Source organism: Eleginops maclovinus, chromosome 13 (genome assembly GCF_036324505.1).
Source record: "Eleginops maclovinus isolate JMC-PN-2008 ecotype Puerto Natales chromosome 13, JC_Emac_rtc_rv5, whole genome shotgun sequence".
Classification (NCBI taxonomy): Eukaryota; Metazoa; Chordata; class Actinopteri; order Perciformes; family Eleginopidae; genus Eleginops; species Eleginops maclovinus.
The window spans coordinates 4,226,651-4,238,338 of NC_086361.1; the positions used below are offsets into that span (position 1 = coordinate 4,226,651).

The window sequence follows — 11,688 nt, forward strand, 5'->3', positions numbered from 1 at the left end:
AAAAAAAAATTGATTGACTTAAATCATGGTATGGAGCTCTGAGAAGCATGCTGCCATGGTGACGAGGAGCTGTGCTGCAGGGTTTTGTGATTTAAAGTTTCAGAGTCCTCTCTCTGTCTCTCTCCAGGTGATCGTGGACCTAAAGGGCTCCGAGTGCACCTGGTCCTACCAGACTCCACCCTCATCACCAAGCACCACCGTATCCAGGAAGTCCAGCATGTGCAGGTTGGTAACCATGGCCACAGAAACTGCCTATCATCTGAACCAGCGGATTTATTAAATCCTTTAAGTCTGTTCTCTACTGCCCCCCTGCGGCCACTAGGGGGAGGGGCAGCTTTACAATGCCCTCATGATCATCTGTAATTTCTCTGGCTTAATAAATACTCACATTTATTTATGTATTTATTTATTTAAAAAAGAGGATGAATTTGATGTGAAAATGTGTGCATAAAATAAATTGATATTACAAATGTAAAGCAGATGTGTTGAAAATCAGGAAATATTAAATGGAGAAAAATGTTATAAATATATATACTTGAAAATAAATCCGTACATTGGGAAAATGATGGTGATAACGGCATGCAAACAGCTGTGATATAAATAATGGCATCACTTTGAACCAGCTGCTCCTCAGTGACCTGTGAAATGTATCAAACATAGAGAAAACCTCTAACCCCCCCCCCTCTCCACCCTGCAGCAGCCTGAACAGTGTGAACAGCAGCGACTCTCGCTCCAGCGGCTCACACTGCCACTCCCCCACCTCCCATTTCCGTTACCGCGCCTCCTCCTCCTCCTCCTCCTCGGTGCTCCCCCAGCAGGCACCAGCCCGCCTCTCCTCGGTCTCCTCCCACGACTCTGGCTTCATCTCCCAGGACGCCTTCCAGTCCAAGTCCCCTTCACCCATGCCTCCGGACGGCTCCCAGGTAAGGAGAGAGGAGGAGGAGGCAGAGGAAATGTTTACCACTATACTGAAACACACTCTGCTGCGGTCAGTGAGGTCAGGAAACCCCTCCAGGTTGCTAGGACACTATGTGATCATTATGTGAAGGATCAGCTCATCCTTGTGAGTGTGTCAGCAGCTGATACTATAGCACACAACAAATCTGTGTATGTGCTTTGCCTGTGTGTGTATATGTTGCATGCCACCTGCTATAACCGTAGTCTGAGCCGACTCTCCCCTCTTCCTCCCCTGTCATAGTAAATGATCTCTCATACAGATGGAATTGTTTATTTTTATTTAACTAACAGAGATTTAGTTTAAACCTTATTAGTATTTTTAATGTAGTAAACCTATCAAATCCAAAATCTTTTTTTTATTGCAGGCTTATGTTTGGATTCAAAATGAATAATAAGAATAATCCTTGTAACCCTTCCATCAGGCGGTATACGTGTTTTACTGTAAAACAAGCCATGATTTAGAAAATATTTGTCACAGAAAAATAAAACACATTTGGTTCACCAAAATGTAAAATAAATATATGTTCACCTTTTAGCATAAAGTCCTGTAACTGGTATACAGCTGCCTCCAAACCCTCCCACCTGGATACCTGCTCTTTTTTCTGTCTTGTTTCGTCAACCATGCACATTAATAAGAACTCAAAAGTACCTTTCAGAACTTTATCCCTAATGATTAAACAAAATAACTCTATATTAGTAGTAACTATATTTTCTGGTAGTTCTGAAACATTTCCTTGGTAGATGCAGCAACATTATATCTATTCAATGCATTTTGTATGCATGTTCCATAGCTCTCTGACAGAGATGAGACACATCGGTCTGTTGTTAATGATGAATTGCATTTTGCACAAGTTTTGAATGTGTATATTTTAACCATTCACACTGAAGCACTTATTAGAATATGTGCATAAAGTGTTCCGAAAGTCTTCTTCTTCTCTTCCTGTCTGTGCTGCTGCAGCTGATCGTTCTGCTTGTGTTTGACTTTATTACTAACCTGTTTGATGTTTGTGTTTCTCTTTGTTTTTCTTTGCCTTTCTGTGTGTGTGTGTGTGTGTGTGTGTGTGTGTGTGTGTGCGCTTTGCATGGCTCTGCTGCAGTCCTGTGTCTCTGCTTTATCTGAGGAGCCTTCCTCTTCCTCCTCCTCACCCTCACACAACCAGCCCCACTCTGGGCTGCAAGAGGTGAACATCTGCACGTCATGAACACACACACACACACACACACACACACACACACACACACACACACACACACACACACACACACACACACACACACACACACACACACACACACACACACACACACACACACACACACGTTGTTATGTTAAAGGTGCCACATGTAGCCTTGCAGCATCAGTGTGATTCTGATGATGTTGGCTGCTTGGTATAATGGCAGAAACATCTGGCTGTTTTAATCTCCATTACATATAACACACACCAGGGTCAAATTTTATCAGACCCACTCATTATTATAAGATAACTAAGACAAGATAAGAATTACTTTGTTGATCCCACACTGGGAAATGTTATGTATTTGGATGAAGAAGTTCTTAAAGTTAGGTGTGTCAGATGTAGTAGTCTACAGATGTTTCAACTTGCCAGACACATCATTAAACATTTGGCATTAAGGTAAATAGAATAACCTCAAATAAAAATGAAGAATAAACAATCAGAAGTACACAGAATGAAAAATGTATTTAAAAGTGAAGTCATTCAAATCAAAGGTCAACAGGTCCGGCTTTAGCTGTTTGACCATGATACCATTTGTCTCAGGTCTTAGCAGAGGGGACAGAAGCAGCCCCCATGTTTAGTGTGGATTGTGGGAACAACCCGCTCGACAGGACGGGTCATGAGAGCTGATCCTATCTGTCAGCCCCCGGTCTATGAGCTGCTCCTGCTACATGTAGCACCTCCACTCCATGTGTTCATGTCCTCAACAGTCCTCACCCTCACTTTAAATTTTTGTATTATATCTCTTCCTCCCTTTCATCCACCCCCACTTCAGTTGTCAAATGGTTTTGACCATCACGCTGCCCTCTGTCTGCACGGACTGGTACTGCAGGCCGCGGACACCCTCCACCCTCCATACTTCACCTACTCCTCCACCACCACCTCCCCCATCTCCTCGCCCTCCTATTCGTCCGTTTCCCCCACCTGGCCGTGGCCTCGCTCAGGCTCTGGCCAATCAGGAGAGTACCTGCCCCTCGGCCCCTCGGGGCCCGCAGGGTTCCCGTCATCCAGAGTCCCGACCTGGAAGGTTTGACCCTCGTTCTGCCCCCACGGCCTCCTCCTCCTCCTCTTCCTCTTTTATCTCCATTGTTTTCCTGTCTTTCTCGTAATGTCTCATCTCATCATTACAGTCTCTTCTTCTTCTCTTCAGTAGTGTTATATTTCTTTGTTGCCAAACCCTACAGCAGTTAATAACACATTACAGAAAGCCTCTCTCTTCACTACAATGACATTTCTCCTAACTTTAGATGAGGGTTTGACTGACCTGTGCACATACACATTTATTTAATCCGTATTTGTGTATTTTTCTAAATTGTATTTAAAAAAACATATTGATCAATGCACTCCCAGAATCAATCAATTATTTATGTATATATTATTTATTTTTTAACAAAAATGTTAATTATATTCTCTTGTATTCTCTGTGAATCTTGTTTTATTCCATAAAATATAGCATTGTACTATTTAGACGGTCAATAACCACAGTAATGACAAATTGTAAGAACTGAACGTGACTCAGTCCTCAGTGAGACGTAAAGAGGGTAACGCTGCTTTGTGTCTGGTTTCTGTGTAGGACTGGGCCAAACCGGGCCCTTATGAACAGTCCATGGTGAACACCCTGAAGAGGAGCAAGGACAGGAAAGAGACTACAGATCCCAGCAGCCACCACAGCGCTGACGTCACCACCCCAGGAGAGGTTAAAGGCCCCCCTGGGACCTCAGCCAAGGTCAGACTTTGTTCATTTCAATGAAAAGGGTAAACACAGGTCACATGACCTGTTTGGATGTTTTAAATTAGACGGAAACTTGGTATTGTGTGATTGATCTGACGGGAAGAGACTCATTACAAATCTAAAGGATCAGTGGCGAGATGTTTGAGGTGTTTGTTTGTGTGCTTACAGGATGACAGGGAGGCCCATGAGGAGCTGGCCCGCGCTCTGGCCCGGGGCCTCCAGCTGGACATCCACGGCTCCAGCAGAGACTCCCTGCAGGGCTCCAGCGGCTACAGCAGCCAGACACACACACCCTGCTGCTCAGAGGACACCATCCCCTCACAAGGTTATCTCTCTCTCTCTCTCTCATACACATACACATACATACACACATACACACATACACACACACACAATCAGAGCACAACATAAACATTGAACCAAGGGTCAAGGTTTCACACCAAGCTTGAATTTATGTTAGAAACACTGGTTTGCATTGCACTGGTAAGAGACGGACTGCAAGGGAGTTTTCTCCAGTGGTCATGAGGGTCCCACTTTTTGGGATTTAGGAGGATTTTCTAAGTTACTGTAAGTTCCTCTGAACAATGTTCTGAAGAAGACTTCTTTAAAATCCACAGTTTCATTATTTGTGTGTTGTTCACAGATTAGAGCAGAATCTTGAACACTCCAGAGCGCTGATTTGTGTGACGTAAACCATTCATCAAGGTTATTGTTTTCAATTCTACAGTTTAATTTAGGGTAAAAGTACCAGAAAGAAATGACACAGTAAGTTACGTTGAAAATAAGAAACAGTATAGAAAGTCATAGTATAGTATGTTGAGCATTTTGGGGAAAAGAACAGTCAATTATGTCGAATATAAAAGAAACGATATGTCCAAAATATCAAAAATATTCCTAAAAACGACATAGTATAGTATGTCAAATATGTATGAATAAAAACAAACATCGTAGATCATGTCCAAAACTTCCGAAAAAAGTTATACTAATCTATATGTTTAAATTGATGAAATAAGTCAATTATGTTATGTCGAAATACAAGAGAAAATGACAAAGTAAAGCTTTTAGCAACAACAAAGTATAATATGCAATACAATATGGAAAAAAGTCCTATTGTAAGAAGTTGAAAATATCTGACGAAAAAGTACAGTATTCAAGTCACATCCAGAAGATATTTTATTTAGGTCATAATAAAGTCATAATTAAAAAGTCATAGTAAAGAGTTGACCTATTTTAGAATGCTGTGACATGTTTATGAATTATGTAAAACATGGCTCTTTACTACAGTGTGGTGGTTAACAGTGCTCTCTGCCCCCCCCCCCCAGTGTCAGACTGTGACTACTACTCTGTGGGGGCGGATCAGGAAGGCGAGCACCAGCAGGACTTTGATAAATCCTGCACCGTCCCCAGGAACAGTGACATCACTCAGTCCTACCGCCGCATGTTCCAGTCCAAGCGGCCCGCCTCCACCGCTGGACTGCCATCCAACCCCTCCGCCATCATCACCCCGGGAACCGCCACCATCCGCCGAACGCCATCCTCCAAACCCAACCTGCGGCGGCCCTCCGGAGGCCTTAACCTGGGCCCCATCCCCATCAAGCCTCCCATGATCCCAGTAAAGACCCCCACTGTTCCTGAACACCCAGGCTTCCCCAGCAGAGCGGCCTCAGAGGACGGAAACACTAAACGGACCCCGCTCAGCCCCCCCTCCACGCCGTTGTCACCAGGCTGCAGCGGGCCTCTGTCCCAGAGGTCCAGCTCCTGGGAGGCCCAGCACCTGAGCGAGGGCTCGGATCCTCCCACCCCACCACCGCAGCCCGGGGGGCGGATGTGCGAGTGGGAGCGCCGGCCCCTCCCGGAGCTGCTGGAGGAGACAGAAAACTGCGAGGTGGAGGATTTTCTGGTGGCTATCCGCAGAGGCGTCAGGCTCAAGAGGACGTCCACCAATGACCGATCAGCGCCGAGTATTCACTGAGACTCTGAGGGGGGATCTGGGGGGGCTCGAGCCAATGGCTGGTTTAGCAAAGATGCTCTTAGAGGGATGGGTATAAATGAAAGTAAACATCTACAGCTGTGACATCAGTGGACGCAGAGGATGGGAGGAAGGTGCCTGGCGACTCTGATCAAGGATCGGGTTTGTAATGGTTAAATCCTCTTTGGAGGGATATCAGAGCGTGTATGTGCGTCGTTTGATATCCCTCTGATGCAGACTGAAGGGAATCATTTGGGTAAAAGAAACAAGTTTCTCTTCCAGATTTAGAACACAATGGTGTGTTCAGGCCTACAGTTCCACCATATAGCCACATTGACCTGCTGGGGAAACTGACTGAAGCGCTCCTCCCCCTGTCCAGTATTGCCCTTGACTAGTTGAGGAACACTGGTCAGTTCCCCTGGGCAACTTCAGAACATAAGAGCAAAGGACGTCGTTGTGTGATGAGTTGTACAAGGAGCTTCTTGTAGCATAAATGATTTATTAAACATTAAGTAAATGTAAAAGCGTGGTGTTGGGAAGGAAGGACGAGTGGACATGAAGGGAAAGAAGTGGGAGTGGTAACAGCGAGCTGGAGGGAGTGATGGATTATTTTCAAAAGATCAAATCATTATTTGTATGTACATATTTATATTTCCATGTGTTTGTACCTTTATGTTTGTCATACGCTCCTTTTGCATCCCCGTAGTCTCCCATTTCACTTGAAGGTGCCAAAAGCCTGTGGGCTGAGCTTAACTGAAATATTCTCTATTTAATGAAAGGATGCTGGACTCTGTTTTCTGTATAAGCATAGAGAATAAAGAGCGACTGACAGAAAAATTGAGCTTTGACACAAACTGAAAGTATTTGTATGTGTTAGGGTAGCATATTAAAGTGGTGTGTACCATTCACAGATATCTGGCACAGTTATTAATGCCACGATGAGTAGATAAACCTGCATGTTCTTAAAGTTTGCCCCAGTATAAACAATCCTTTTGGCTTTTAAATGACGTAATACCAGCAGTGGATGTAAACAGTGTTGAGAGTAGCAGATCAGGAACTCTGGAGCCTACATTGTGCTAGATTAAGTCTGCTGTCAGCTGTAGAAAACTATGTAAAAAATTGAAATTAAATAAATAAATGAAAGCTATTAGAACTATTTTATAGAACTCCTGCAGACAGACAGGATCCATCACGTTGTTGGCCTCCAGGTTCAACAACCCCTCTGTCGCTGTTCAACTGATCTACCAGCTAAGTAGCAACGTTGTGTTAGCATACAGCTACTATAGAAATCAGAGTGATGTGATCTATTGATCTGTCGTAGTGGAGCCAGCGTGCTGAAGCTGAGGAGCACTCTGGAGGAGTTTAGTACTGGGAGAGTGTGCTGCAGTTCTCTGGATTATACCATTCTAAAGTATTTGATGAGGGATTGCCAACAGTCTTAGGATCACTGATATGCTTACTACACAAAAATCAATAACTGTTAGTCCACTTTCCCAATACAGACTCCACTGTAAAGTGTGTTTACTGCTGTGAACATCAACAGTTTGAGACAGCCGTGATGGAGGTCTTTAGCATGTTCCAATGTGATGTTATAATAGCTAGCTACTTGTTGGCTAATACCATATAGTGTAAATTGATCATTTGGATACAGCAGTATATTTACTCAGGTTCTGTTCAAAACTGTGCTTGATAATTTCCCTTCTATGCTACTAAAAAATCTCATGCTATAACCTTGCTGAGATAAACCATTCTGCATAGAGAATGTACACTTCTTTGAAATGTACCCACCTTTACTGGAGTATTTTTACAATTTGCTATTACTGCTTTTAATGAAGTATATGATCTGACTTTGTCCAGCACAAGAACACATTTAATTCCTCAGACTTTTGGATTTGTTTGAGCATATCACTTACAAGAGGATCTTATATCAGATAGCTTTAAATTAGTTTATCACGTTGACAAAGGCACAAACAAATCAGATTTTGGTAGTGAAATATTTATTTTGTTTAAATAAACTAATTTGGACACTAGCCAGTGTAGTATTGTTCAGCCCTGTAGCATTACACAAATACTGATCATAGTACAGACGCAGTACAGCGTTTGCTAGCTAGCAGATCTAGACACGACTCCCCTACACAGACCTCCATCATGGCGCCAGATGGTTCAACTTCTGCCCCGACTGAATCCTCTGTTCACTGCGGCAAACCAGCCGGCTACAACACTTCCTGCTGTGCACTGATATTCATATATAACCCAGCTTGTAATTACTAAATGTCAGATGAGCTAAAGCAACCTGTGTCTGCGGGTGGTTAACGTATCAAGCTGCAGTAGAAGAACCTGCCCTGTTGCTACTGAATAGTTACTGTTAGTAGAAGGCCATCACAAGTCCAGTTGTTTATTCATTTGAATGTTTCCACTCATGTTCCTGTGGCTTTACACGTTTTAAACTCCAGACTGTCCCGTCGAGCATATAAAACATATTAACAACTGTATTTAATATGCATGTCTTTTTTAGTTAAAGGATTTAATGGTCTGTTTTTTTCTACTGGAATCCTTTTTTCTTGGTCTGCTTCGACTAGACGCATTTTAGAGGCCGTCCTTTGATGCTGCGTGTCCCCACAGGGGTCAGTAACGTTTCAGATTTAGTGTGACAGCAGTTTGACTCCCTGTATGAAGACTGAAGCCTGTCTGTTTTATATCCGTTTTTATTTTCCAGTGCAGGTTATCCAATACGCTGGTGTAGCTGACGCGATGCAAAGCGTATGAAGCTGAACGTTCCAGCCTGTGAGGAGTCAGTATCTGTGAACACACACTGAGGAGTGATTCAGGATCAAACCCATTAGCAACACAACTTATTCTCAATGCAAAACGGTTTGACGTTATTCAGCAATTATTTTTTCAGAAAGAACATTTGTTAGAAAAAATCTTAATAAAAGTTAGAGTCGAAACACTTCCAGTCCTCAGTGTGTGTGTGTGTGTGTGTCTCTGAGCTGTAAGTAAAACAGCCGTCAGTGTGTACATTAAACTTTTACTTTGAGACAATTTGCCAAATTTCCTACAGTATATGCTGAATGATGCCCTGGGTTTCTTTGTTTCCTGTTTCATTTTCTCTTCTTGTTTCAGAACGTGCTTTCACATATAAATATTAAACATGTGGGTTAAGTTGCAGCTAACTTCTTTTCACGTAAACTTTAAAATGATTTTTTATCTTTTGGGAGGACAGATTTTAAAGTAAAAGTGGATCCTGTTCCAACATACATGATGGTGCTGGGTGGGGTGTTATTTTTAGATTTCATTAGCACCTTTCCAACAGCTGAGCCAAAACAAGAGTTATTAAAGCCTGAGGGCCGGAGAGGGGGGGGGGATAAAGGGAAATCATTTGGGACTCAGAGGAAGTAAAGTATTAAAGCCCCAAACTTTTGAAAAAGATATACTTTATTTTTTCAATTACTCTAAAGTGTGGGGCCAAAGGAGGGTAAATTAAAATCAGGGACAGATGGATACATATTTGTTTTGTTGGCAGGACCGGCCCTGATCCTCATTTTGACATGTGCTGTAGAATACATCATCACTAATTATGTGAACACAAACATTACATTTAGCTTTAAAATCTACTCAGCCTTGAACACATCGTACAAGTGAAAGCTGTGAGGACAGAAATGTTTTTGCTGAAAAGATCAAGGGAAGAGGTTTACTACATGTTTCAGCAAAGGAGGAAGTTTAGACTTCATTACCCAGAAGGCATCCGACTTCTCCGTTACTGTGACACAGTCCTGTCTCTAAAGTAACGGCAACATGTTTTTTATTTCATTACTGGGCGACCTGTTTCTGACCTGTATTTGTGTTTGACGCTCACTTCCTGGATAAAGTGTCTCCTGTTTTCTATGTATACCAGCTGTTTTGGCTAAATAATAAAATCGTAGCATACGATGTGCATCTTATGACTTCAAACGTGTTGGTTTTCTTTTTTCCTTACTATCCAACATATATAGATTGTAGTGTACGACGGAGTATTAGGGCCACATATGAAGAAAAAAAAATATTTTTGCCGTGTCGAGATTAAAGTCGACACGGCGACTTTAAAGTCAACATGTCGACATTAAACTCGAAATGTCGAGAATAAAGTTGAAATGTCATGTCGAGTTTAATCTCGACATGTCGAGAATAAAGTTGAAATATTATGTCGACTTTAACCTCGACGTGTCGAGATTAAACTCGAAATGTCGAGAATAAAGTTGAAATTAGTTGGGAGACATAGCAACCGCTCCCACAGGTCCTGCACTGAATCCGAAATGGCTTGTGTAGATCATTTGGTCAAATTATACTTCCGAATTGGATTTAACAATAAAGAGATCCTCGCTGTTTTAGCGCAGAACCACAGTGTGGTGATTAGTGTAAGAACCATGCGTGACTCAAACTGCACCTGTGGAGCGGTTGCTTTCTCTCTGAATAGTTTTCAGTGTCAATTGACATAAAATCGAGATTATTCTCGACATGTCGAGATTAAACTCGACATAATATTTCAACTTTATTCTCGACATTTCGAGTTTAATGTCGACATGTTGACTTTAAAGTCGCCGTGTCGACTTTAATCTCGTCACGGCAAAAATATTTTTTTTCTTCATATGTGGCCCTAATACTCCGTCGTAGTTACGACGTCGTAGTAGTGAGATGTATTATGTGTGTGTGTCTTTATAAACTTAACAAATACTTTTAGTTTCAGTTGTGTTACATTTTAAAATAAAAACCTGTTCCACAAAAAGCCAAACAAAATAAAGGGTTAACAGCTCAAAAATAAAAGACATTTTAGAAACTGACAATACTTTTGTATAGTTAGTGCAGTTTATAAAGTGAGAACCTGGTGAGCAGTTGAGTTTAGGCTTCAGTAAGTATAGAGGGGAAAGCGTGAATATTTCTATACTGTAAGGGCCTTTGTTAAAAAGAGGTATAAAGCTAACACTGAACATCGTGATGTGTTATATTTAGAGGGGCGTGAAAACCATGCAGTGATGGTTTTTTTCTATAATAATTTAAATAAAAATACTATGTTTGATATTTACCCAAGTCTACACAATGCTGATTCTTTTGTTGTTACTCCTGTTGAGCCTCAATAAGCAGAATGATGTTGGAAACGGTACCAAAACGTGGCATCAAATCAGCAACACTCACAAAATATATCTGAGGAAAGATCGTAAAGCCACTGAAAACTCTAAATACTTCTACGTGACATTAGGATTCAGAAACTGAAGGGACGACTCAGCGTCAATCAAACACACATTACTCCTCTTACAGTACCTTCAGTATTTCTTAGATTGTTCTGGTGTTGGAGCACCCTTCCTCCTGCGCAGATACAGATGGTCTGGATTACCATAAATAAACTGCTCATGATTTCGGAGAGGAGATATTGCTGTTGACATATTCATTTGTTGGTCTATTTGTGCACCTCAAGCCAAACGACATATTTTACTGGAGAGGAGGCAGACAATCAGAGCTTCGATTGCATCATGGCAATTCAATTCTTGCAAAAAAAAAGAAAGAAAAAGGGAGCGCTTTATAGAGCTAGCTTTAGTGAATCTGCACTTTCCTTCCGAGTTTGATTCTCTATTTTTATTGCACTTATTGTAAGTCGCTTTGGATAAAAGCCTCAGCTAAAGGAAATGTAATCCAATATCTCCAGCACTCTGTTATAAATAGAACTACAGGTAAGAGAGGAACATTGATTTGGGGTGAGCTGTGCCTTTTAGTGTGAGAAAAACCCACCTGAATTATTATTGAATGCCGTTTTTAACACACAA

General features: G+C 41.9%; 1 protein-coding gene across 1 annotated transcript in view; it reads left to right on the forward strand.

The window, feature by feature from the left end:
- The window catches only part of LOC134875462 (protein MTSS 1-like), a 63,013-nt gene extending 53,179 nt beyond the window's left edge, over window positions 1-9,834 (forward strand). Inside the window, exons 10-14 of the mRNA XM_063900048.1 lie at window positions 128-225; window positions 698-923; window positions 3,766-3,918; window positions 4,093-4,249; window positions 5,247-9,834. Coding sequence (XP_063756118.1) covers window positions 128-225; window positions 698-923; window positions 3,766-3,918; window positions 4,093-4,249; window positions 5,247-5,896 — 1,284 coding nt within the window. The 3' untranslated portion in view covers window positions 5,897-9,834. The remainder of the gene's footprint in view (window positions 1-127; window positions 226-697; window positions 924-3,765; window positions 3,919-4,092; window positions 4,250-5,246) is intronic.
- The last annotated feature ends 1,854 nt before the right edge of the window (window positions 9,835-11,688 follow it).